The 27134-nt window shown below is 37.2% G+C and overlaps 4 protein-coding genes across 6 annotated transcripts; 2 read left to right on the top strand and 2 right to left on the bottom strand.

Annotated features, from left to right (window-relative positions):
- The first annotated feature begins 986 nt into the window (after positions 1 to 986).
- Positions 987 to 7704, top strand: tnfaip8l2b (tumor necrosis factor, alpha-induced protein 8-like 2b). Its single transcript, XM_058391547.1, has 3 exons — positions 987 to 1159; positions 4257 to 4576; positions 6357 to 7704. Exons 2-3 carry the CDS (start codon positions 4259 to 4261, stop codon positions 6597 to 6599), a joined length of 561 nt encoding a protein of 186 aa, XP_058247530.1. The 5' UTR covers positions 987 to 1159; positions 4257 to 4258; the 3' UTR covers positions 6600 to 7704.
- A 110-nt stretch (positions 7705 to 7814) lies between these two features.
- On the bottom strand, positions 7815 to 11122 carry lysmd1 (LysM, putative peptidoglycan-binding, domain containing 1). Its single transcript, XM_058391535.1, has 3 exons — positions 10943 to 11122; positions 10576 to 10856; positions 7815 to 9584 (listed from the first exon to the last, which is right to left on the bottom strand). Exons 1-3 carry the CDS (start codon positions 11120 to 11122, stop codon positions 9434 to 9436), a joined length of 612 nt encoding a protein of 203 aa, XP_058247518.1. The 3' UTR covers positions 7815 to 9433.
- Positions 11123 to 11612: 490 nt separating this feature from the next.
- Positions 11613 to 15526, top strand: scnm1 (sodium channel modifier 1). 2 transcript variants are annotated; one of them, XM_058391524.1, is made up of 8 exons: positions 11613 to 11752; positions 12051 to 12121; positions 13921 to 14009; positions 14112 to 14206; positions 14308 to 14408; positions 14618 to 14730; positions 14848 to 14974; positions 15149 to 15526. In XM_058391524.1, the coding sequence occupies exons 1-8, from the start codon at positions 11702 to 11704 to the stop codon at positions 15258 to 15260; spliced, it is 759 nt and encodes a 252-aa protein (XP_058247507.1). In that variant the 5' UTR covers positions 11613 to 11701; the 3' UTR covers positions 15261 to 15526. The 2 variants fall into 2 exon arrangements, with proteins under 2 accessions (XP_058247507.1, XP_058247501.1); XM_058391518.1 differs by having other exon boundaries at positions 14845 to 14974; positions 15149 to 15524.
- Positions 15527 to 16784: 1258 nt separating this feature from the next.
- Positions 16785 to 25784, bottom strand: tmod4 (tropomodulin 4 (muscle)). Of its 2 annotated transcripts, none has more exons than XM_058403823.1 (10): positions 25707 to 25784; positions 21727 to 21887; positions 21266 to 21422; positions 21068 to 21190; positions 19218 to 19310; positions 18989 to 19119; positions 18320 to 18427; positions 17790 to 17933; positions 17474 to 17618; positions 16785 to 16993 (listed from the first exon to the last, which is right to left on the bottom strand). In XM_058403823.1, the coding sequence occupies exons 2-10, from the start codon at positions 21832 to 21834 to the stop codon at positions 16971 to 16973; spliced, it is 1032 nt and encodes a 343-aa protein (XP_058259806.1). In that variant the 5' UTR covers positions 21835 to 21887; positions 25707 to 25784; the 3' UTR covers positions 16785 to 16970. The 2 variants fall into 2 exon arrangements, with proteins under 2 accessions (XP_058259806.1, XP_058259892.1); XM_058403909.1 differs by having other exon boundaries at positions 21727 to 21855; positions 25707 to 25775.
- Positions 25785 to 27134: the final 1350 nt, after the last annotated feature.

Below are 27134 nucleotides of genomic sequence, written 5' to 3'. Positions count from 1 at the left end.
GATTGATTCTAGTCCAGATGGTTGTAATTCAGATAACACACAGATAAGCATTCATCTTTGGACTTAGTCTGGTCTGGATCATACTACTATGTGCACACTGGTAAATGTAGGATTTTTTTTTTAAATAAGGAGTGTTAGGAGAATCAAGTGTTTAAATAGGAGAAATACTATTTTTACTACTAATATTTAAGTAGTAGTATTTAAATATTAATGATACATACCTGAGGTGTGGTGTAACTTGAGTTCAGAGTACAAAAAAGGCGTTTAACCACAAACTTGTACTTCCAAGTTTCAAGAATGAGTTGCAAAAGTGGAGCAGTTCCGTGTTGTTCATTAACCACTTTCTAACAACCTGATGCACAAAGTGTAGTTTCAGTTAAATGATATAAACCCTGAGTGTAGGATCTTCCATGAAAATGGAATAAAATTTATCCAACAGAAAAGGGGTGTGAGGGCTTTTTTCCTTGTTGTTGTTCTTGTTTGTAAAGGTCTACTCAACTGGAGTCATGTCAATTAATGGAAGTTTTCTTTGCAGAAGTATTAAAATCTTTCAGGTTTTTATAGTTGCACTGTATCATCCTCAGCTGCCAAATAGCCGGCTCTCAAGGGACATGAACATGAGTCAGAATGCAGCAGTGCTTTTGAGGCTGGCTGCATTCCAATGATAGTGATCCCAAAAAAAATTGCAAACCCCTCCCCATTGCAATGGCCCGTAACCTAGGATTACTGCTAAATTCTTTACAGGGGTTTCACTTGTTAGGACATGCTGGTGCTCTGTCAGCAGCTAGCAGAGTGAGAGAGGAGGGCGGTCTGTCTGTGTGTGTGAGCATGTGTGTGTGTGTGTGTGTGCTTGTGGGTGAGAGAGAGAGCTTGCGCACGCGAGAGAGAGAGAGAGAGAGAGAGAGAGAGAAGCAGACTGAAACATGTACACTTAGGGGTGTGTCTTAAACAATTAGTTCCTCAAGGAAGTACAGCTCAGATTATCTTGAAACAGAGTGTTGAGCAGATCAGAGAGTTTCTTTGGAAGTTTTTCTGTGGTTCCATCCTTGTTTAAAGAGAGCATTGCTTAAAAAAACCTGGATGTTGATCACCTAAGCTGCACAGACAAGGCGGCCAAATACTTGACAGAGAGGAGGGAGGGAAAGAAAAGAAAAAGCAGGTAAGAACCCTCTCTTTTTGACCTATGCCCTCAGCTCTACACATACTGTGCAGCTCTAGAGACAGGTGCGAGATTGCGGAATCAATAAACTAAGCGTAAAGCAATAGGAAACAAACAGGAAATCTCTGTGATTAGTTTCTCTAAATTTAAATAAGAAAACAAGCTGTTTTTTGACAATGCTCTTGTACAATATCTTGGCTATATCCTTCCCGCCTCCCTGTATAAGCAGTAGTTTGGTGAGAACTTATCCTGTGTTCAAACTGGAAGAGATATCTTGTCTTCCCTCCTATGTCAAGTGCCGATTAGAAAGGATAGAGCCATTTACTGTAATTACACTGGTATATTTTAAACACTGGAGTTTCCCTGTCTAACACTGACCTAATTAAGCAGAGATGTTCACTACTTCGTTTGATGTAGAGTAGCCGTTGCCCAAAAAACTAGAGGGCCCCTTGTATCAGAACTGACTCACTGCCTTGTAAAATTGCGAAAAAGCAAATGATTGGCAACTCTTCACTGCTGCCTAACAGAACAGAGTTTCACTTCCTTTATGAACAACCGCGTACATTCCTCTGTCATCTTATGAAAAACAACTGCAGTACTAAACAGGGCGTAAAGATTATGACACACACACACACACTCATACACTAAGAGACATGGAGAGTCTGTACTTGCATGGCACAAAGCAAACATACCACACAGTTAATGCGTGCTGTCTAACCTGAAAAGAAAAACGTCATTAAAATAAGTGAGAATCTGTTATTGATCACTATCTTTATTCACATGAGGTAAATGTTTCAGTGGTGCCCTCATATATTTGCATACGGAAATCACCAAACAGGCCATAATTTTCTGTTGGGTTAGCCACCCTGAAACTTATTTTCTGCGAATCAAAACAGAAAGTTACATAAAGTACTACAATTTCATACAAACTACATGTAAACTAATATTTTAGGTGACATGCCCAACATACAATACTAGCAAGTGAAGTAAACTTGTATCAAGGATTTCTAGTAAATATCAACTCATATAGTAAATAGACACGAAGTTGGACTCCAGAAAAGTTAGGAAGTCAAACCTGTATGCAACTTAAAACAAGAAATGAATAAAGCTTCTATCTTTATATGTAAAGCATATTACAATATAATAAAGTTATTGTGAAATGCATGGCAGCCTGCCTGCTCTGTTTGAATCAAAACATTAACTTGTTAGTGACATCAGCATGATCACCAGCACAACAGGCCCAGTTCTCCAGCAGCAGGTTATGACCTGTTCTTTAGCTGCTTTCTAATGACATGGTTAGTGCTGCCTCCAACACAAGCCAGTGGGACACTTTACATCCTATAAAAGCTCCAGGTCTTTCTTCTTTAGATGCGCCAGCACACTCAGCCTTAGGCTACGTGCTACAGTCATTTGAAGAATGATAAATATTTACCTTGCCTGTAGATAATTCTCCAATCACAGTTCTTCCTCACTCATTTGTGTGGCTCAGGTTCTCAGCTAACACTCATAACTATCTAATGAGTGCTGGCAAACAGGATAACCTTTTAATGTCACTGGATTAAGAACCTATTTAATCTAACTGTATATAATGCAAATCTATTTACACAACCTGACATGAACTGTAGCATTCTTTGATGCTAAACATTATTATTTTCTCATTAGGTAGTAAACAGTTGGAAGAGAGCTGTTACTATGCAATAAGTACAATATAAGGAATGTAATCAGATTAAAGATGATGCTGGATTCCAAAGTCGTCAGTATTGAGCCATTAAACTGGAAAATTTGTTTAACAGCAGATTTTCCACGTTTTGTCAGTTAGTTAGGTACTGTTCATATCTATCATTTGTTTAATAAGGTAAAATGACAACATCAGCTGTGTTGCCACTGACTCAGTATAATATTACAGATTATTATTTAGCATACAAAAGATAAAGATTGGCTTTGCTAATTAGGCATACCACCAGCATGATAACATTGTTTATTTTTGGATCAGACTGTCAGCTGCACATTTGTCATATGGTCCAATAAGAGAGCCCTACTGTGTACAATTAAGTAATAACAGTAATTAGTGTAAAAGACAATAGGGGATTAAAAAGGGTAAGTATAGAAGTTGTGTTTGTTCCTCTTGTAACTGTGTGCTGTTTGATTTGGAGCAGCTTTGGGCTCCAGTCTTCCTGTTTTTATGGCCCAATCTGGAAATGCATGTGGAAACTTGTGAGCTATGCAATCACCTTTTCCTTCATACCTGCCTTTGCACGCTCAGTCAATAGCAAGAAGCAAAAATACCAGAACAGGAAGTGTATTCTGCATGTGTCTGTCTCTTTTAATAGATTTTGTAGTCGAATCTGTTTAAATTAATTTGATATTGCAGTGAAATATATATATATATATATGCTGTACAAATGCTGTACAAAAAGTAACCATGAGGGAGGGGAAATTGTCTCCTAAAGGACTTCATCAGTACTAACATGTCAAGTAAACAAACTAAAGACTGTCAGCCTTGATCTCATTTATTTTTCTCAATACCAAAACAGGTTTTCTATGTCATATATATATATATATATATATATATATATATATATATATATATATATATATATATATATATATATGACATAGAAAACCTGTTTTGGTATTGAGAAAAATAAATGAGATCAAGGCTGACAGTCTTTAGTTTGTTTACTTGACATGTTAGTACTGATGAAGTCCTTTAGGAGACAATTTCCCCTCCCTCATGGTTACTTTTTGTACAGCATGGCCCTAAGGGTGTATCCCTAAAGGCTGAAAATCTCAGCAAAACACACTAGACAAACAGAGATGAGAAACAAAGGATGTGGTATTGAGGACTGAATACAACATAAACGAATAACAAGTCTCTTGCTGGCTTGAACATTAGATTTTGTTCAGAACCACAATTCCTGTGTAGTAAGAATGCACTTATGTACATATTTAAATCATCAAATACCATGGCCAATTATTTCAAAGAATCTATTTTTAATGGAAAGAAAAACATGAAAAGTCAAATTACAACTGAGCATTCGGCATTTCAACCCATTTTGCTAACCTGTATCTCTTTCTCTCCCTTCCACTTTACAAGAAATGGAGAACTTCAGCTCCAGAGACTTGGCTATGAGAGCCCAGAAGAAGATCCTTAGCAATATGGCCAACAAGGCAGTAGTGCAGATGTTCATTGATGACACCAGCAGTGAGATCCTGGATGAGCTCTACCGTGTCTCAAAGGAGTACACAGGGAACCGCACAGAGGCCCAGAAAGTGATTAAGGACCTGGTAAAAATCGTTGTGAAGATTGCTGTGCTTTTTAAGAACAACCGTTTCAGTGAGCAGGAGCTCAGCTTAGCCCAGACCTTCAAGAAAAAATTACACCAGGGTGCCATGACAGCTATCAGTTTCCATGAGGTAACCCCCCCCACACACACACACATTAAAAGACAAATATGTGACTGTATGTGATGATGATATATTCATCATATCATATTTGCAACTATATTTTTAAAAATAAACTATGAAGAGAGCATAATATAGACATCACGCATTGGTCATCAATTAATTACTTAGTAGTCTAGGCTACTGAGTTTCTGACGGTGAAAATAGTACTGAAACATATTTAACTATGAGTTAGCAACAGTGCTAAGCCTGAACCACAAGATGCATTAATTTGCATTTTGTTAAATGGTGTGAAAAATACTGCTGATATGTTTCACAGTCTGTGGTTTCTTTATTATGAGTAGCTTTTCTATAGTGCCATCTAAAATTAGCCAGCTTAGCCAAATGGAATATACAAATTTGTGTCACAACTATCGGACTCAGAAGTCAGGTGACTGTCTGAAACTACTCTCTTGCCATGATAACTGCATTCGCTTCCTTTAAAACTAACCAGGTTTAGATATTAGCATTAAAAGTTTTCTCTTTTATCAACATAAACTAAATCTTTGCTCATTCCATATCAGTTATAAACCAAAGTGCATTGTACTTGTAGGCGCGTGCCTAAGGGATTAGCATATGAGTTGTTTATGGGAAGAATATAGGGTTTACCAACGCTCATTATGTATGACAAAACACTCAAGGCATTCATGGAAGAGGCCACCGTGCACAGTACAAAGCAGTTGAAATTTCCTCAGCCAATAGCTGACGGTATCGTTGCCAAAACTATGTGTATTATATTTACTGTTATTTATGACAGTAGCGCTTAAAATTAACACATTAAAGCAACACTAGTCACTTACAAGTATGTATATTGGGCTGTGAAGAATAAAGCAGGATTTTGTTTTTTCTGATACTCCATATATAATACTACTGAATTGTACTGCTAAAACATTTGTTTCAGACATGTATCACTAAACTGTTTTTTTTCTCTGCCACTGGTCAGCATAACCACAAAGAGGAAGAATGTATTTGCTGATGCTAACAGACATCTACATGCAGTTATTAAAAAAAAATGACAGTTAGATAAAAAGAAAAAGAAACGTCACAAAAAAAGTAAATCAAGTGAAAGCAAAAATAACACAATAATGTTCATCAGGTGAGCTGTTGTTGTGTATGTGTGTAAGATTCAGGTAAAGTGTCAGTACTATTTAGCTTTGTTGTAGTTGTTGCATGAAAAGGAGAACCTTTTTTTAAATGAATAGTTTGACAAGAACTTAGTCCACATCCTAATTAACGTGTTTCTCAAGAGAAGTTGAAAAAGAAAGTTGCTTTAACATGCTAAATGCTTTAAACATACTTTGGGTCTGTAACAAAGGTAACCAAGCTAGTAAAATAAATAAATAAATAAATACCAGCAGCTAGCATGATTATCATGATTCAAACGGGGTTAAATTACATACTTGTCTCAAACTGTGTTGTATAATTGGCTACAATGAAGTTCACAGTTTGCTTTTAAAATAAAATAAATTGCCTCACATACTTTTTTGTAAACCACACTATCGGGCCAAATCAATGTTTTAGCATATTTGCATTACGCTAACCTTTTGTGCAGACACTGAGCATCAATTCAACTAACTTTTTATATCATCTAAAGTGAACCATGAGCTTTTATTCAGTATTTACAGGTTTGATTAGTAACCTAACCCTAATTATTCAGTCTATTGCTAGAGATAACTGCTTTGCTGTGTTTAGCATCAATCTATTACAAACATGTGTTTTCTAATTTCCTTATCTACTATCTTGTCTGCTTCAGGTTGAGTTCACCTTTGACAAGGGGGTGATGTCAGAGATTCTTACCTCGTGTAGAGACATGATGCTCAAGCTTGTAGAAACTCATCTCACGGCAAAATCCCATGGACGCATCCACCACGTCTTCAACCATTACTCTGACCCCGATCTTCTTACCCAGCTTTACAATCCAAACGGTCCTTTCAAGCCTCACCTCAGTAAAATTTGCAATGGACTCAACAAATTGATCGAAGAGGGCAAATTATGAGAGAGCGGTGCCAGTGGGACTCCAAACAGTATTTCTTTAAAGAGACCAACAAAGTGCTGGACTAGAAGAAAGCAAGGCATGAATTATATACTCAGCATACACACAGTGATTAACTCACTGTCTCTTTGTTCAAATTATTTGTACATTTTAGTCCACCATTGTTCTCTGCTTATTACAAGAAAACCACATTTCACATCACTGTTGGCAGCAGAAAATATCGAAATATCGATCAGTTTGAATGCTTAATCCCCAACAAGTGATAGTTATTTCAGCAAACCTGTTTTGATGTGAAAGATTTGAAGACGACTTATTTTTTTATCAATGGGCACTATATTCAAATTACTTTTTCATGAACCATTTTTTTCAAGATTACACTTATCTAAAAAGCTTTGTGAACACACTTTCCTGTAAAGGAACAATCAGTGAAAGAGTTTTGAGTTGTGAAGGAAAGATGGTAAAGTTATTTTTACAATCAGAACCATCTCTAAGTAAAAAAAAAATAAAAAAAATAAGGTGTTTTATATTAATAAATACCCGCACTGAATTGTCTCCAATTTTCTGCAACCGAAAAAGGAATTCAAGCTCTGCATATTGAGCAGTAAATGATGAAATTATGAATGAAAAGCTGCAATGCTGTCAGAATTTTCAAATGGGTGGAATATATATAAATATATATTTGTAAAACTATGCTCTGAAAAACATGGAATCAACTCAAAATCCCAGTTTCACATTAGTAAATCTCTTCACTGCCACCTGGTGTAACACTGTAGTAATTTAAAAACCCGGTCTGCCCTAAACATACTAATGCACATACATGCATTGATGATACTATATTATATGCTTTTGCTGCCTCAAGTTCAGATAGCTGTATACGCTACCTGTCAAAACAGTGAAAATAAGATAATTCGTAAAAGCTCATGTTACTTGAAAGAAACCTACATATTTGGATGAAGCAGCTTACATGATGAGCAAACTGGTTATTTAAAAAGCCTACAGATGCTACAGAAAATTTTAAACCACTCAAAGATCTTCGTCTCTGGGAATATATAATGTACAATTCATTCATCAAGAATCCTGGTTGTAAATAAACCTTGTGCTTTTATAATTTGTTTGCGTGTCCTATGAATTTAGTCCTAAATTATTGTGTTAACTACTAAGGAAATGAAACTTATTCTCATGTGGTTTATAAGATCACAAATTATACACACAATCAGATTCACACAATGGCATACAACAGAGTATTTATTCTTCCTCAGTTGTTGATTTGTCACTGCATAGTATGCAGTATGCCCAAACTAGACAGAATATTGGCCGAGTGATTCCCTCTGGCAGTCAGTGGGTCATCAGCTTGCATAGTACAAACTAGGGATGTAAGTGAATACACATCTCCATTGTTTAAATAGATCATGTGTTTATGCTGGACACAAATTCAAATACAAATAAGAGGCACACTATTCTTTTGCTTTTGCCAGAAAGATTCACAGGGCATTAGGTCAAAATTAGTGTGTGTCAGGATACTATTTTGTTATTATTACTTTCCAGTGGGTGAGAGTGAGCAGTAAGATGAAGCTAAAAAAAATCACATTCATGAACAAGAAAATGATGAGTCCTTATTAATTGTCTGTTCAGGGTAATAATGGTTTAAATTAGGCAAAAAAATACTGCACAACATCATAACTGTGCAAATTACGTTAAAAACAGAATTCACAGATAATGCTGGCATTTCTACTTCTGAGATTTTTCAAGTGTTTCTGTGGGAACTGGAATAGGGTTCCTATTTTAATAATTACTCAAATTAATAATAAAATAATAATAATAATAATAATAATAATAATAATAATAATAATAATAAAAAACTATCAAATTTAGGCCACATTCACTTTAGGTTTAAATTCAAATACAGATATGGATATTTTGGCATACTAAACATATACAGAGGTGCCACTCTGTTATACCCCTAGAACACACACAATACACTGACACCAACTGAGCATTTAGCACTGTTGTTCATGATCACTCTAGATATAGTATAACAACTATAAAGTTGTTGTTTTTTTTAAATCAGCAGTAAAATGCCGATGACCCTGACGAACATGAATGCCAGTGAATAATACCAACCAACACAAATCAGTTCTGTTTCACAGTGACAAAAAAGGCAAAAATATTGAGGCTGTTTGGTTATGTCATCAGTGATGATTAATGGGGTGTTTCAGACAGGATTACTCACTGGGTGTGCTACTGACTAATTTTCCTTTTGGCTTAAACTTGGCTAACTGAGCAATCCTGCTTATTGAAATAACCCCCTAACAGTGTAGCAGCTTTGTGACCTAATCAAATTATGCAATATAACATACAACATGAGAACACACATGTGCTTAAGGTAAAGCTCTAAAGTGTCCATGAGAGATTATTTCAAACTTGGCTTAGACATTAAAAATTTACAGATTAAATAAATAGCTTATATTTCCATGATTTCTAAAGAAATTTTCAATTCTGATTTGAATCACATTACTGATTTGCCGCAACCTTGTAAACTCTGATTCTAAACCCAATGACACAACCAGTGATCATTTTTCGTCTGTAAACAATAAAGCTAGGATGCCAACATGGCACATGACACTGGGGCAATATTATCACAGTCAGTCAGATGGCAGTGCACATCAATTCCACAACACATCATTCATCTATTGATCTCAGATCCTTGCACTCTGAGTAAATAAGCAGTGCTTTTTTCTGTGAAATCTGTCCCTCACCTATGCAACCTTCGTTTTTCATTTGTTGCTGTGGACGTAAACACTTCACACTAAGCATGTAGTCCTGTTAAAAAGCCAGCATCAGAGCTGAAAAATCTCATCTTCTCTGTCCCTCAGTTTCTTGGTACGTTTGGTGATGGTGAGTGGCACAGAGCCCAACAAGGCCTGCTCACTCGGAGAAGAGCCGTAGGGCTCCTGACGTCTGTACAGGTCTTGTTCTGTTGAAGAAAACCTTTAAAAAAGCATTAAAAATAAGATCATTTGTCATCTAATGCACACAAAGATGAATGTCAAACACACTGATAATCTCAAATGTGTCCTGTTCACTAACACTTACTATACATGCTTACTTATACACTTTTGATCAAGGACTCCATGAACATGATCAGGTGTATCTGGAGGTCGTAGAATTTGATTAGAGCAGCACAGTGCTCCTCCAGGACTGGAGTTAAAAATTATACTGCTAGAAGTTGTACATTTCCCATTGGGAGGAAGTAAGGAAGTAAGGAAGTAACTAACTATCTATCTATCTATCTATCTATCTATCTATCTATCTATCTATCTATCTATCAGAACTATGAATGCCATACTAGTCATGGGTGTTAAGCTTTTACATATACAACAAGGGGTTTCTTCAGAAATCATGATATCCCAGTGGTCTGACAATGCTCTTCATACTCCTAATAAATTAAAAATTAGATAATTTGCAAAGACACTATATGGCCAATAGTATTTGGACAACTGACCATCACACCAGGTCTTCACAAAATTGTTGCCACAAAGTTAAGAGCACACAGTTATACAGGATGGCTTTGTATGCTGCAGGTTTAAGATTTACTGCAATTTACCCATTTCTGCAGTTTGGCCCTAGACCAAACCTGTATCTGTTTTAGCGTATTAGGTTTCAGGAAAGTTTGTTTAGCTTCACATGTTTCAAGAATGGCCAAATGGTGTATGTTTAAGATACTGAAAGAGGAAAAAAATCTATTAGTTGTCTTAATTTCTAAAAATTATAAATGCATTCTAATAACCTAATACTCTCACATTTTGCCTTTATAACTGCCTTCCAGCTTCTTTCATATCCTCTTCAGAGCTAATGGATCCTCTCGGTTGTAATATTTGCCTTTCCTATTATTCTGTGTCAGATTTCCTACCTAATATTTGTCCATTCTTTGTGACATATAGATTACAATTTAGCCTACTTCAGACCAGGTCATACTTACTGTTTCTGTCCTTCCTGAAATGTCTTTATAGCCGCTTGTTTCGACTGATTAATCAAGCTGTCCATCCTTTTCAAATAATCTGATGGAGAAATATCTGCAGTCACTTCTTGACTATCTGAGACTGTTTGGCCGTTCTCAACAGGGACCTGGTGATATTGGAGACTTGATTCCTCTTCATTAGTAGATGACAGTGACTCTGTTAGGATAGGGATGGAGAGGACTTTCTTCAGGAATATTGAATCGTTGGTGTACAGTCTGTTTGCCCGTTTGATTTGCTCCATCTGCAAAGAACAGACAGGAGTTAGGTCAAGATCTAACCATTTATTAACTAGCGTGAATGAAAACAGTGTTTCGAGCTTCAGCTTACAGACACGCCATATTTTAGTGACAATCCTTGTAAAGTTTCTCCAGGTTGGACTTTGTGTTGAATTGGTTTTTGTCGGACTGGTGATACAGAGGCGTTCACCAAGCTGCCGTAAGACTTAGCGCGCTGTCCTTGGAGGAGTCCTTGGGCTCCACTCACCAGAGATGTCTGATCCGCGGACATGATCACTTTGTCCAGCAAGCTCAAAGATGGCTAACTGATATTTAGCTGTATACGTGGTGTCGTAAAACTGTGGTAAAGTTATCTGACTAGTTGGCACTTCCGAGGTGGGACTCCAGAAACATCTCGGTTACAATCATGTATCAGACAGATAGCTAAATTAACTACATGGCAGACCTTTACGTAGTTTCTATAACTATAGTTTATGTAGCTTATAGTTTACTTCGAAAACATGACACTGCGCAATTTAACAGCTAACACTGTAGCGAGCACTGCTATTTACTCTCATGTTAAGCAGTGCTAGAAACTACTGGCACACTCTTCACGTAGTTATTAAAACATTACATAGAGTAAATATACATGTCAACAAATACCTACACACGAACTAAGGCAGCTTTCTCGGTTTTATTATTTTATTTTCCAACTGATAACTAGATAGTAACTAGTTTTCCAAAATAATCGGCTTAGCTACGCTAATCTTCCTGTGTTGCCATGGCGCCCTGTCGCTTCAAGAACCACCCTCATATCCCATAATTCCTTTTAACAAACAGGAAGTGCTTCGACAGACGCGTTAGCTTAAACATGTCTTTCAAAAGAGAAGGTGATGATAATTGTCAACTAAATGTCTTGAAGGTAAATAATTGCATATACATAAATTAATAAATATAACTCAACAATTTGAACGATCGTTTGAATGTAATATTGTAGGAAACGTTGTTTCATTTCACTATGTACTGCGCCAGCTATATGTGGTTGAAATGACAATAAAAGCTTCTTGAATCTTGAATCTTGAATCTTGAACTTTGATATAGATGACTGTTCTGCTGTAGGCTGCTAGTTTATTAGATAACTGATATGATTAGAGAGCAGAGTTATGGATGAGACTATATGGATTATACAATAAGGACTCTGGTTGTGGTTATGGTTGTAGAAACGGCGTGTAGCGGACTTGTTGGCCAACTATATTCCCGAAGACGAAGCTACTTTGATGAAAAATGGAAGGTAATGATTCTGAATATCTGTGATGTACAGCCATAATTACATACACTGACAGCAATGCCTTTTTGAAGCCTAACTGATGTTCCATGTTTACCTAAGATCTACAAGTGCATACACTATATTGGCAAAGGTTTTTGAGACATCCCAGGTTTGGTGATGGCCCCTACCTGTTCCAACATCACAGCACACCAGTGTACAAAGCAAGGTCCATAAAGACAGGGATGAGTGAGTTTGGTGTGGAGGAACCTGACTAGCCTGCACCTGACCTCAACCTGATAGAACACCTTTGGGATGAATTAGAGCAGAGTCTGTGAGCCAGGTCTTCTCGTCGAAACATCCGTGCCTGACCTCACAAATGTGCTTCTAGAGAAATGGTCAAAAATTCCCATAAATACACTCCCAAACCTTGTGGAAAGCATTCCCAGAAGAGTTGAAGCTGTTATAGCTGCAAAGGGCTAGCCAACTCACTCTCTGCTCTAATTCATCCCAAAGGTGTTCTATCAGGTTGAGGTCAGGACTCTGTGAAGTTCCTCCACACCAAACTCACTCATCCATGTCTTTATGGACCTTGCTTTGTGCAACAGGAAGGGGTCATCCCCAAGCTGTTCACACAAAGTTGGGTGCATGAAATTGTCCAAAATGTCTTGGTATGCTGAAGAGTTCCTTTCACTGGAACTAAGGGGCCAAGCCCAAACCCCTGAAAAACAACACCTTAATTCGATGATTTGGAAGGGTGTCCCAAAACATTTGGCAATATAGTATAGCTCCTGTAGTGCCTGCATATAAAGCCTTATATTTTATAAGGTTAAAGAGACTTCGATGTATTCATTATATTCTGCAGTATACAAGTACATGTCTGCAACTACAACTTTTCCTACAGCTCTTCCAGTGTTTTATCATTAGTTTAATTTATCATAATTTGCTAACACTATGTACAGCCAGTTTGCAGTTAGTTTAACTGCTTTTGTAACACTCTGTACTATACACTGTAATAAAATAAACTAAAAGATGAAGATCCAAAATACTGTACACTCTATAACTAAAGGTTTTTGGAAACCTGACCATTACATCCCTAAACTGCTGACACAAAATTGGAAGTGCACAATTGTACAGGATGTCTTTGTGTGCTTTAGCATTAAAATGACGCTGTATTGAAACTAAGGGGCCCACACATATTCCAACATGACAACTTTAGTGGGCTACATACAGACCTGACCCCAAACCTGCTGAATATGCCATTAATTTTGCCCATATAGTGTATATTGAGATATTCACTGACCATCACACCTCTATATGCTTTTGGAACATCCTGTTGCAGATTTAGTTCTCTCTGTGCTGTTATACTAACCTCCACTCTTTCGGGAAGGCTTTTCAAGATTTTGGATCCTGGCTGTGGGGATTTGCATTCATTCAGATACAAGAACTTTAGTGAGGTCAGGTGCTGATGTCCAGTTCATCCTAAAGGTGTTCAGCGGGGTTGAGGTCAGGACTCAACCTGTGAAGGCTGCTCAGTTTCTGCCTCTCCAACCTTGACAAACCGTGTCTTCATGAACCTCATTTTGTGTACAAGTTCATTGTCATGCTGGGAAGTGTTTTGGCCTCTTAGTTCCAGTGAAAGGAAATTGTTATTCTACAGAATGCAAAAACATCCTACACAAATGTGTATTTCCACCATTGTGGTGAAAGACCCACACATGGGTGTCAAGGTCAAGTATCTTTGTACTATTGGCTGTGTAGAGTATGTTTATCTGATTATGTAGACATTAATTTGATTACATCTGTTCAATCCTTGGATTGTATAGGTATAGCTGTTTGGTGTGTTCACATCGCCCTGTTTTTGACACAGTCGATATGCTGACAGTGCACAGAAAAGGGAAGCGGCATCTCGAAGGTGAGAATTGTTATTCATATTGTTTACAATTTTTGTTTTTGCCATTGTATATTAAAGCAGTGCTGATTTGTTTTTTATCCTCTCATGTCTCCTGGTATCCAGGTCTAAAATGGTTTTATGGCAAAAAAGCTCAGCTACAAAGTGAAATTGATAAGAGGCGACATCAAGAATATGTTAATGAAGGAGATGATCGGCAGGTAAATGTAAACAGTATTTACTTTTAACAGGTGCTACCTATAACTGCATCATGTACAGTATTATTCGGGGTTGATAAAAGCTTGTCATATTATGATCATAGGAAACAGGCAGCTCTGCACCATTGCTAACACAGACACAGAAAATTGCGCATCATGCCTTGCTGAGAACTACACCTTATAACAGCTGTCATAAAAAGGCCAGGTAATGACTGGACAGTTAAGTTTCTTTTTTAACATATTAAGAAAATATATATAAAAAATACCATATAAGGGATAATGGTAAATTTTTGAAATGTACTTTATTTCTGTGTATGAAGTTCCTCATGTCTTTCCTCTTGTCTCAGTCATTTTTAGATTTTTAGATATTTCACTGTTCCCTTTGAAAATGTTGTGTTTGTCAATATTTTTAAGTGAAAGATCTGAAAAGCCAGCACCTCCAGACTGCAGCAGAAACCACGTTGTTGATCAGAACATTATTCCCACACCTAAGAGCACAATCTACACAGATAACACACCTGCTCCTGGTGAGATATATAAGTCTGATACATTTCAATATTTTGTGATATTGTAATGTGGTAGTGTATAATTTCTTTGCAGGATCATTATTTTTCATTTTTGTTCGTATTTGTGCTGTTTAGCAGATGCAAGCCAGTACCAGATTGAGACACAAATGAAAAAAAAGAAAAGGAAAGCTGATAACCCGTCTACCTCTGAGCCCATCACAGAACAGAGATGCAGAGAACTAGAACACTACCTCAAATTAAAGAGGTAAGAGGTCATTCAGCCATTTTATCATATCATAACATAGTGTTTTTAGTACTTATACAGTGTTTACTTATTTCAGCCATTTTACTTGAAGCAATGTGGCTTTTTAAAGTATCACTTTTAACTAATTAAACCCTAATCACTTCAAACTCTTTTTTTTTATTTTTTTTCCATTAGTAATGGTTGGCTACAGGACCCCAGTGGGAAATGGGTAAAAGATGAAAATGTGGAGTTTGACTCAGATGAGGAAGAACCACTTCCACTGCTTCCTGAGAATGAGACTACATAGAATATGCTCAGAAGTTCTGGTCAAACAACATGCTTTCTGGACTTCCTGCTTCCTCAAAAAGACTTGCTTTTTGTGTTAAAATTACACACACAGGGAAAAAAAGCAAAAAAAGGAGCTAGAAACTGCTGCCCAGTGAGGAAGTTCACCCCACAAAGCAGAGTTTCTTTTTTCAACATGTCAAGAATGTGTCTTGGTGTCTTGCTAAAAAGACTCTTGTGCCATATTGGTTACTTTGTAATAAAAAGATAAAACTGAGACTAAAGAAAAGCCTGGCTTGATATACTGTTTCTATTTTTCCTTTTCACTACACTACAAATACAAAATACTACTAGTGTAATGCACAAATAAAATTAGAGCTCATATGTCACAAAACTGGATCCTGTTCCAAAATGCCAGAGCAGGGAGTGGACATTGTAGTGCTACTTCTGTCTTCTAATATTAATCACGATGGTCTGTCTGTCTGCAGTAATGAGAACTAAATACAAATAGGTTTTTAAAAACAACTCAACATTGATTAATTCATTTCACAAGTAGCAGTTTGTTTAACCAGTCACTTGGTAGTCTTGGTTCCAAATTCGTTCTTGGTGTATTGTTTGTGGAAGCTTCAACGCTTGACTTATTGGTCTGTGTTTTTAGATAAGGGAGAGAGAGAATGGCTGTGTATGCACCCATAGGTCAATAAAAAAAGACTCAAGAGATCAGCAACTGTTCTGAAGGTGGGACATGAGTTTTCTACATACGCCCCTTCTTTCCAGACCTGGTATGAAGCTATATTTGGAGCTGTGTAACTAAATCACTGGGGGCTGACTAGTGCAGGTATAAATAGGCAGAGGATAGTCAAGAGTTATGGTGGGAAATTGAAAAGATCCGACTGCTCTGGAGGTGGAGGATTTAAAAGTTGCTAAGTCACTATTAATCACACAGTGTTTTACCACAATGAGCTGACCCAACAGTGGTTGCACAATACGGACTGTGAAAGCTGGTGTGTTTGGTTAATCATGTGACTGAACTGAAACCTGCAGCAATTATCTCTTTATATTACTAATCAACATTAATTAATAATTTTTTAGACCTGAAAAGTCCTGCTGAGGGGTGTCAGTGTGGATAAATGGACTTTCTGATCAACTAAATACTATGTAGTGCCATTTACTTGGAATGAATTATGCATGTTAGATGAATAAATCACATTAAACAATGTTGGTGATAGCGATACATTTAATGACTAAATGCACCGGGCTTATGAATTTGCAGGGTGCTTTGCATAAATGCTTAGAAAATGAATCTAATTAGGAATTAATTAAGGGTGACGTTGGCTTTATAACCGTCCTCTGAGACGGTTGGTGACAGTTTTATGATCTCAATTTAACAAAACTGAAGCCTGATTAGACAATGAAAAAGATAATGTTTTATTTAAAATATGTACAGTTCTTTTTGTTAGAAGCACCATATTCCAAAAAGAAAAAAAATCATGGCTCAAGAAATGATCAAGTGTCTTTTTTCCACAAGTTTACAAACTCTGATATATTGGAAGCACATGATTTTTATTAAGTAAGATCACATTTGGCTTGATGAAACCCAGTGTATACAAACACAGAGCAGAGCTGGTGTTAATGATATCCACAATGGCAGATGAATAAATAGTTAAAGCATAGTAGGCTGGTCTGTGTCACCGTCTCAAGTCTTCTGAGCAGTGGTGCGACAGAGACCTTCTCATCTCATCCTCTGCTGACGGACTAAATATGGAAAAACAAAAAGTGAACACAGGTGGTATACGTAAAGCTATACATAATATAATATGTTCGTTATGAAAGTTTTAAAAAATATAATCCCTATGTTATTAACATAGCTTACTGCATATCAGTCATGTGAGAGAGAACTATTAAATCAATCAGTTCTGGACTTGTCTCACAACACACACTACCTCTGGACTTTTTGAACAGCAATACTATATTCATATAACCATATGCATATCAATGTAATCAGTCATTATACTGAATTCATATGCTACAGTTTGTCTATTTATTATTTGTCATACAATTTATGTCTTTAGACATAATGTGTATCTACCTATATTCATAATTTATAGTCAGTGTTCTAGATTTAAACTGTATTAAAGGTGAAATAATTGCAGCTGTAATTCATGTTCGGTTATGACCACTGTTGCATCTCTCTTGTGAATGTAATAAAAAAATTTAATGTGATCTTGCACTCACAGTAGTCATTGTTTCTGGTAATGGCCATGGCAGCTCTGGCACGAGGGCCCTGCTGGGTGAAGTGGTAGCCAATCTTTAGGATGCTCGAGTTGTTCTCCAGCATAGACGCGATCTCCATCTCTACAGAATCTCCCAGTTTCTGCCTCTGTATCAAGGCAACCAGAACCACGATTAAAACTGAAAAAGCACAACCAAGCATTTTATATATATATATATATATATATATATATATATATATATATATATATATATATATATATATATATATATATATATATCTGCATGTGACATAAGCTGATAAGTCGAGAATAGTCACCTGGTTGTCTATCTTGATTTCAGCTAGAGTGTTGTTTTCAGACATTGCTTTAATGATGGCCATCATTCCTTCTGCAGTGATGAAGTTAGACTCAATGTTCAGGCTTTCCAGTGTAGTGTTCTCTGTTAACATCTCTGCTATGGCCTAGCCGAGCAGGACAGAAAGATTAGCTTGAGTTGAAATGTTCTAAATGCTTCATTACTGTGGAGCTATTTAGATGCATTTGCTTAGACCAACAACAGAATCAAAAAACTAATCTAATTTCTATAATTAATATAATTTGTGAAATAACAAATAAATAATGATTGATTAATTAATTAATAATAATGAAGAATTATGATTTCTTAAAATATAGATTATTTTATAGGTTATTTTGGCCAAAACCTGATTTTTACTTCCCTTTTTCCTTTATTTCAACTACAGAAGTTTTTTTTTTCTTCGCTGTTTGTCAGAATTCATCTAGAACCTCATCCAACAGGTTTTCCCACATAAGTAACACATGCATCACAAATGTAACTTGGAGTACTCACATAAGCCACAGGATCATTGCTTCGTGTAGCAGCAATGCTTAAGCTCAGTACGTGAGTGTTTTTCTTCATACTCTGGAAGATCTCTTTCAGTGTCGGGATGGGAATGTCCTAAACGATAAAGCAGCCATTACAGTCACTTTTCACTGACAAGAAGCAATTCGTAATCACCAAGTACAGCCAAAATCTAAAAGTGTCCAACTCAAGGAACAATACAAAGAACAAAAATATACAAATCAAAAGTTGATATGTAAGTTGAGTAATAATACATTAAAACTGTACTATAATACGTATTACAAGGAAAAAATTGAAGAAATGTATTTGTCATGTTTTTGGTTCTCATACACTAAGCCTTAAAAAAATTCTAAAAAAGTTTTCTAAATCTAGGTTTAAAGGTCACTAATAATGCTTAATAAAACTGGATAACTCTATTAATGGGGCTTATTATATGCTATGTACATGTTTATTAGTCTTACAAAACGACAGTTAAGGATATATTTTAAATTAAATCAACTAAAATGCACAGCCAACACAATTATTTGGCTTAATTGTATTTAAAAGAAGTTTAAAACTATCAGAAATCAAATGTAGGTTCAAAATGCACTGATGCCAAAGCATTCATTTATTTGCAATAGGGTAATGACAGCAATGTTCTGTTATGGTTTAAATTACCGAGATGTTGTTAAAGTTGACCTCTGTCAGGCTGCTGTCATTTTTCTGGATCCTGCGCAGAGTGTCTTCAACGTCTGTGTCATTGGGAGGCTCATCGGGGTAGATCTTATACACATCAGGTTTTACTACACCTGGTTGGGGTTGCAGGAGAGACCACAGTAAAGAATTAAGGAAAATGGAAAAGAATCATATATAGTGCTGTAATAATGAATATGAGATAAGTACATACTGTTGATGCCTTCTGTGTTGGCAATTTTACCAGTGGCACCAAGAGCATCGTAGTACTGCTTATTACTCATCAGGGTGTACATTCCCAAGATGGCTGCAAAGATGCAAATACAAGTAGTTAAACCAAAGTGAAATCTTTTTTTTCATGTATAGACTGGTGAGATTTTTATAGCAAGCACTGATAAACTTCAACATTAATGACTTAAGGGATGTGACTGGAAAATATGGCATAGATGACTGTTGCACAACCTCACCGACAGGTGGAAGCATTTTCCAAGAAATGTTTCCAACTGCTGTTGTGAGGTTCTGCATTTCTCACCCTGTTGTGCTATTTATTTGTTCACATCGGGATGGGGAAAAATGGATGGCTGATATAATTTGACATAGTTACAGTTTGGTTTGTCCAGCAACACTGCCTTGCAACTGAGGCAAGAAGATCTTTCAGGAGTGATGGCAGAGAGAAAGACAGCTGCTGATGAGCACATTACTCTGCCTTTACACTATGGCTTATGCTTGCTGTAATAATCCCGCGAACAGCAGCACTATTAATATCAGTATCAAAGACAATAGTACTAGCACTGGCAAAACAACAAGCATCCACCAGCCTACTATGAATCAACTTGGGAAATGTGAATTTTCATTCAAAACCAACACAGACAGAGGAATGGCATAGCTGTAAAAGAGTTTTAATCCCAAATTGGATGCGATCCAAATGTATGGCTGGACCACACTAAGCTTTGAGAACTGCAAAATACCTTGTTCACCACCACAGCACAGCACAGAGTGAACACTTTCAGCTTCCTTTTAATAAACGATTCAAGAACAATCTAGAATTAGATTTCCATTTAACTTCTATTTAACTCAAATAGATTTGTTTAGTCAATAAAATATTCCAATTTTAACAGACAGAAAGCCATTTTCTTATAGAAACCAAATAGCCAAGTATATTATAGACTACTTGATTTATTTAACTTGATTACTTGACCACTCACTGATTTCAAATCCCAGTTTGCATGATGCTAATCAATGATTATAAACTTTCAATGCTTTAGCCTCATATTTTGAATGCACAACAAGGAGGTTTTTTTTATAACCACGGTCTAATAATGCAGGACAGCTTCAGCAGGACTGGGTCATATTTTACACAACTCTACTGAAACTATGGCTTTAAACAAAATGTAACACACTGTTGATTTCCTATATGTTTGTGTAAGTGCCTTCAGCCTACAGGCCCTTCTCAATATTACGAACCTACCAACCCCCCTTTCTACATGTGTTAGTGCTAACCCAGTGGCCCTTGGCCAGCTTATTTTGGTGATCTGCTGAGCTTTGAGAATCAGATACTGTGGGATATGGCCCAAGCTCAGTCACATCTGTAACGCACAGTGAGCCATAGGAGCCACTGTTTTAGACCCTATTATTATTCTTATTATGAATTTTTAAGTGAACTCGTAAACAGGTAATTCTGGATTGTTACGATGTGTTATGAATATTTATATGTCCTTAAATATCTGCAGTACAGCTAGCAGTTACTGTGATAGGGCACTAATGTAGTGTAAGTTCTTAGACTGTCATATCTCTTTGCCCTGGTTCATTTAAGACCAAAGTAAATGAGCTTTTTACTCATGATATGACATATTTCTCAGGCTGTATACCACATTGATCTGTGTGCCTACTGACTTGCTATATTTTAAGTAACTGTAGCTTAGACTGAGGATTTTGGATGAAGGTTAAGTAAAGGCCAAGGATGGTCGAGATTAAATATAGGGACAGCTTTGCTCCATCTGTCAACAGAACAGAGTGGTTGAGAATTTTGCTGAGAATTTCTGGAACGTATGCCATTCCACCAACCTGCAATGTCACACATCTCAGCATCCGTGGCATTTTTCAAAGCTTCTTCCAACTCTGGCTCCAGAGTGATCTGCTCCTCTTCTGGGATCTTTCCTGCTCCAGGTTTGGGAATAAACTTCTTTCCTAGAAAGAGACTGAGATTTAGTTTGAAAGAAAGATTCCATTTCTTCTTTTTGATAGAAGAAGCAGCTAAACTACCTTTCTTCTCCCCGGTGAAGGGCACCAGATCTTCTCGATCCTGATGTTCCAGAGCCTGTTTCTCCAGGTGGTCGAGCAGAGCACTGCGGTCAAATGGACCTGTTGGACTCTTCTTGGTCTGATCACGCTGACGGAAACCAGCTGGGAGCATTGCATTCTAAAACATGACCAAAAAATCCTTCGGTGCATCAACTGTAAACATGTCATGTTAACATAAGGTTCTGGGAAAAAGCTAAAAGAGTGAAAATACAATCCAAAGTTTTTGTTATATCAACCACTTTCCAACCAACTGTATGCTGTTAAATAATGCATTTGAATCTGCAAAGTTCTTTGCATTTTTAATTATGTTACAATACAAATTTGTGTAGGTTGTGCAGCAATTTGAGCACTTGTGTGGGTGGAGAGCGCTTAACTGAGCTTCAAGATGGGAAATGTTTATTAATGTGATATATGTTTTTTACCTCAGGGTCCATCTCCTGCAGCTCATATTCAAGGAGCTCCAGCTCCTCTGCGCTGAGCCCCCTGAGGATAGCATCCTCATCTATGTCCCGGGGGTCACTCTTTGACATCTTGGCTGCTTGATGTAACTCCTACAGCACAGCACCAGCCCAGACACAGAGAGCTTTGGCAAAAGAGAAAAAAAGGCTGTGCAGTATTCAGTGAAAGTGCAAATACATTCATTACACAGACACAAGCATGGAAGGTAGCACCACAGATGGCAGGCAAAGCTAAAACCCATCAAAGTGGTGGAATACTCGACTGATAAACGGTCTGTGTCTTTACAAATTTGTCTCATTCATTCTCTGAGCAACAGATTCAATGGGGAGACCACTTTGTTTTTCCAGGATGTACAATGACTAGACAAAAAGCTAGCATGCAGAGAGCAAAGACAAGACTTGCTTTCATATTTAAATGCAAAACCCCAGATGAATTGGAAGGAGAAAACTTCGCTTTGGTTTACATGACTGCGTGACTGGCATTTAGGTTTCCTGGCTTATCATACTAAAGAGGATTGTTTGATTGCACACACAATGATGATGACAGCAAATAGCCCTGTGAGGAATAATTAAAACTTTAGCCATGTAATATATGAGATTACAGATTACACTTCACTGGAGAGATTCAGGGTTTTTTTTTTTTTTTGCTATCTGTATAAAGTTCCCATTTGTCTTTTTCATGCTTTGGCAAAACTGAAAGCTTGAAATTGAATTAAGGGAGGGAGGAGAAGGCAAAGAGACAGTGTAGCACAGCAGGTAGTGTTGTTGTCTCACAGCTCCAGGTACCCTTGCTCTAGCATAAACTCAGGTTACTGTTTGTGTGAGGTTTCATGTCATTTCCTTCCTGTATCTGTGTGGGTAAAAAAAAAGAATAGGCCACTAGGTGGAGTGATTTAGATAAATTGCCTCTAGATGTTAATGAGTATGTTTGTGTACACACACACACACACACACACACACAAACGATGCCCTCATGACCCTGACCAGCAGTTACTGAAAGTAAGAGACGAGAAAGAGGTTTGTTTTTTTTTTTTTTTTTAAAATTCTTTTTATTGTTATTTGTGTACAATTTCCTTAATAATTTCAATACTTGGCAATACTGTAACTACTGAGAACTGAGAAAGACAGAGTGAGGGAGGGAGGGAGAGAGAGAGAGAGAGAGAGAGAGAGAGAGAGATCTTTGCTATTCTTAGCGCCTGAGTTTTGAGTTACAGTGGCGAAGAGTGGAGAGAGCCATGTTTCTACATTTATCAGCAGATTGCATTCACTTCTATGTAGCCCTCAACCCATTGCTAAGCAGAACTACCGTACTGATAGGAAACATCATACAGTTTCACATCACCCCACCCAAAAAAAAAAGCAGTTGGGCTTGAAGGGTTTGCATGGACGCAACTCTTCCTGAACCCTGTGACTCTCACTACACACTTCAGGTGTTATAGTTTCTATTTCTGTAAATGATCAGTCTCTGATGGCTATATATAAAAACAAGTAAACAAAATCTGTATGCAGTGTATGTGAAAGTTCACACACATGTTGCAGCTAACTAAGCTTAATCATGTAATGCTAGAAAATACACTTGTGATGGAGCCATTTAAACTCTAATGACATCATTATGTTCATATGTACACATCATCAGATCCATCTTGGCAGAGATGCTAAATCCAACGTTACATAACATACGTAATGACTCAGTCTCCTCCAACACAGCAATCAGTCATATATAAAACACTGTGGTGATGAGTTCTCTTTCAGCACAAGCACTTATTATAACACCCAGGGTTTCAAAACAGGTCTGAAAAATTGCTTTGGTGTTTTTAGGGTTTGTTCTCTGACACCACTGATGATAAGGACTGTGCATGCGTGTTTGTGTTTGTTACCAGAGGCTGTGCCAGTACAGAGAAGCTTTAATTTGTTAAGCCAGTATTTTCTAATACTGCACAAACAACTTAGCAAATGACAAATGAAAGCAACTCTAAAAGTGAATTTGAATGGGTAAGAGGATCTTTGTGAAGGGGACATAAATATGTGGTCTAACACTTTTTATCCTGCTATATGATTAATAAAAATGGATTCCACTAAACAACCAACCTCCTACATTTCTCACCAGCTACTTTTTTACTGTATGAGATCCATGCCTATTATGTATCAGAACTTAATTTTTAGTTCTGAGGCTTTTGATTACAACATCATTATAAATAATCTTATATAAGGCATTTGCTATTGCTGACAAACTGGCTTTCCTAAACCCTTGAACACATGTGACATTGGTTTCTTATAACTAAAAGAAAGACTAATAGGAGACGGAATTATAAATAGGAATTAAGCAGGTCAAACACGGTCAGTCCCCCTCGCCAGGTGACATCTTTACGAGCCCTTCGCACTTCTATAGCAAGCCACCTGTCTATAGAGCTCCCAAAACACATCAACCCCACTTCAGACAATATTAAAGCACGGCAGAATAGCATGTGCCACCTGTTCAAGCCAGCTGGTAATGAAGTGGTTTAAATGAGATCTTTCCATCAGGAATCTCTGCAACTCATTGCTGCCATCATTTGATTTCAAAGTGTGGCGTGATCTGCATCTTGATAACAGGTAGATTTCATAAATTAACATAAGGAATTCATAGCCCTGCAGTGCAAAAACATGGGTCATGGGCCTCTGAACCTCCTAAATGTTAAAGCCAGTTATGTTAAAGGGTAACACCATGAGATCATGAGGTTCAGCCATCATCAGCATGTAAATATTTGAGCAGATCGTGCAATTCAGCACCATGGATAAATGAAGCTAAATACAAATACAGAATTCAGAGCAACTGTCTGACCAAAATAAACATCAAAAAATGCAAAGAAGGGCATGCTCTTTCAGTGTTGAGTCTCAGAAACTCAAAACTGCCTGTCTGTGGTTACATGGGTGAATGTCAAGACGCTGGCACACAGCAATAAGAATGGAGGGTGAACTGCTCAAGCTTAGCCACTGAATAATCAAGTCAAAGTGAAATCAAGGATACAATCCATATATATATATATATATATATATATATATATATATATATATATATATATATATATATATATATATATATATAGTTTAAAAGTTATTTCTCACAAGGCAGTACTCACTGAGTGTGTGTGTGTGTGTGTGTGTGTGTGTGTGTGTGTGTGTGTGTGTGTGTGCGTAAGAGTAATAAGGTTCCCTTCCAGCAGAGCCATTAAACAGAATTCACACTATTTGTGGGTCAGCTCTTTCACGACTCACCACCCAAGTGTAAAATTCCAAATCAACCCCAGCTTAATTTTAGCTTCATAAGTCAGCTCCTTCCAGAAGAGTAAGTCTGACTGCCAGTCTTTACTTCAGCCTTCAGTTAACTCCAGTATCCATAAGAAGAGACCTAATTTAAACTATTCCAGTCTGATATTGAATATAACTAAGCTGTGTAACAGCCCACCAAGTAAATAAAGATGAATAAGTCTTAATGGGCAACAGGAATCCCTTGCACACTTGCTACAAATCCTTAAAAGTCACGTTAATCCAGAGCTTTCCTGATAATACATATCTGACTGGACTGAGGAATGTTATCCATGTTATGTTACACAGTGGCCAAGCTAAAACGTATCACTTCAGTCTTAATTAAGTGATGGCGACAATTATCACAAAAAGCTGACTTACACCCTAATGGACATGAAATATGCAACACAAATAAATCCTAGAAGTATTAATATAGGATAATGTATGTTAGAATGGTATATTATATAAAAATAAAAATTACACAGAATTAACTGACAGAGCGTAGAAGTAATTGTGACTGGTAGTGAAGTATTATCCATGTCATTGAATTTAATTCATGAGTAAACAATACACTCCAGGCATAAACACAGACACACACACAGATTATCGGAAGCATAGGCCCTAGTCAGTACAAAGTAAAAAAGTTGACTGCTACCTACCTGCACTCAGAGTCAGTGCTGGATCCTGCTGAGCAGAGCCAGCACTGGAAACCAGAGAGCTGCAATACATTTTCCCCCTTATCCCACCCCCAGTGTACCCACCCCACCCAACCCCCCTTCTCTTCTCTGCCGTGTGCCTGCTTTCTAGGTAATGCTGAAACAGGCATACTGGCACACACTTGGCAACTAGATATGTTTTCATTTATATTATTTAAACCAGTGCCCATACAACAAAGAGAGAGACAGAGAGAGAGACAGAGAGAGAGAGAGAGATAGTAGTCAGACAGAGCATGTGCTTATCTATCAATCAAACTTGGGGTGATAATTTAAAGCAAGCAATTGTGCCCTCTAGTGGCGAGATGTTTTAGCTCAGACTGAAGAAACCATTAGTTGAAAAAAATTGAATATATAAAAATGTTGATTGATAGATAGATACATCAAATTGATATAACATTCTAACTGATCATGAAATATTTCTATTTTGAAAGGAGTGGTCTCTTCCAGGATGATCCCCCATCCACAGGGTATGGGGAGTCTGTTTGATGAACATGAAAAGATGCTATGGTATATTCAGTTCCTAACATCTCAAACCCAGGTGAACACCTATGGGAGATTTCAAACTGTTGTGTTATCAGACACTCATAAAAGCACCAGTACAAAGGAACTGGAGTAAAACACAGACTTTCATCTTCATGTAGGTGGTGAATTTCCGATGTAGGGAGGCATTTTGAACTTGAACTTGATGTGAGCCGTTACAGGAAACTACGATCACTCAAAGCACTAATAGATCTATATTTAGCTGCATATACTGTACTGTGCAAAAGTCCACCCTTTTGTTTCGAATCAGCTGGCCATTCGGTACTTGTCGTTAATTATTTGATGGCAAACAATAATAGAGTACATTCATTCCATTTTCAGTCAAGCAGACATGCACAACTTACTGTATTACTGTATGCAGTGCATTGTGTGATTTTTGAACAATAACAATAATGAACAATAATGATGAGGAAAACAAAAACAGAAAATCAGGTGTTTAACAGGAAGGTAACAAAGAGTAAGAGTAACAATGTTATGAACCCTTGTCACATTGTTGATATATTGTACATCTTCACTAGTTTCAGAAGAAAAAATTGGCAAGGTCGTCATCACCATTGACACAGAGAAGACGGAGAAGAACTAATATCATTAACTGCTTCTCCCTGCTCATAGAGCAAGCATGAGGCAGAAAGGTTCCTGCACAGATGTTAGCTCTTGGTAAACAATTGATGCAATAACAACTCTATGGAGACTCACACTGTAACAGGTTTGTGCAACGTATAGAAAAGTGAGCAAATCAATTGAATTGAAGAAGTCGTATACACCACTGGCAGCAGGCAGAAGGCAGCAGAAGCACAAAGTGAGGATTGTTTGCTCTTCATAGGGAGCATG

The sequence above is a fragment of the Hemibagrus wyckioides genome, linkage group LG01 (genome assembly GCF_019097595.1).
Source record: "Hemibagrus wyckioides isolate EC202008001 linkage group LG01, SWU_Hwy_1.0, whole genome shotgun sequence".
NCBI lineage: Eukaryota > Metazoa > Chordata > Actinopteri > Siluriformes > Bagridae > Hemibagrus > Hemibagrus wyckioides.
The sequence above is the reverse complement of the archived record's forward strand: the minus strand, read 5'-3'. Positions and strand labels throughout refer to the sequence as shown.

Coding starts and splice junctions, on each gene's coding strand:
- tnfaip8l2b (XM_058391547.1), top strand. CDS start 4,259: ATGGAGAACTTCAGCTCCAGAGACTTGGCTATGAGAGCCCAGAAGAAG. Junction 4,577..6,356: donor CAGCTATCAGTTTCCATGAG/GTAACCCCCCCC, acceptor TGTCTGCTTCAG/GTTGAGTTCACCTTTGACAA.
- lysmd1 (XM_058391535.1), bottom strand. CDS start 11,122: ATGTCCGCGGATCAGACATCTCTGGTGAGTGGAGCCCAAGGACTCCTC. Junction 10,857..10,942: donor CACTAAAATATGGCGTGTCT/GTAAGCTGAAGC, acceptor TGTTCTTTGCAG/ATGGAGCAAATCAAACGGGC. Junction 9,585..10,575: donor TTTCAGGAAGGACAGAAACA/GTAAGTATGACC, acceptor GCTTTTTTAAAG/GTTTTCTTCAACAGAACAAG.
- tmod4 (XM_058403823.1), bottom strand. CDS start 21,834: ATGTCAAAGAGTGACCCCCGGGACATAGATGAGGATGCTATCCTCAGG. Junction 21,191..21,265: donor CTTCACCGGGGAGAAGAAAG/GTAGTTTAGCTG, acceptor GTCTCTTTCTAG/GAAAGAAGTTTATTCCCAAA. Junction 16,994..17,473: donor TACCAGAAACAATGACTACT/GTGAGTGCAAGA, acceptor TTCCATATTTAG/TCCGTCAGCAGAGGATGAGA.
- scnm1 (XM_058391518.1), top strand. CDS start 11,702: ATGTCTTTCAAAAGAGAAGGTGATGATAATTGTCAACTAAATGTCTTG. Junction 12,122..13,920: donor ACTTTGATGAAAAATGGAAG/GTAATGATTCTG, acceptor TGGATTGTATAG/GTATAGCTGTTTGGTGTGTT. Junction 14,409..14,617: donor AGCTGTCATAAAAAGGCCAG/GTAATGACTGGA, acceptor AATATTTTTAAG/TGAAAGATCTGAAAAGCCAG.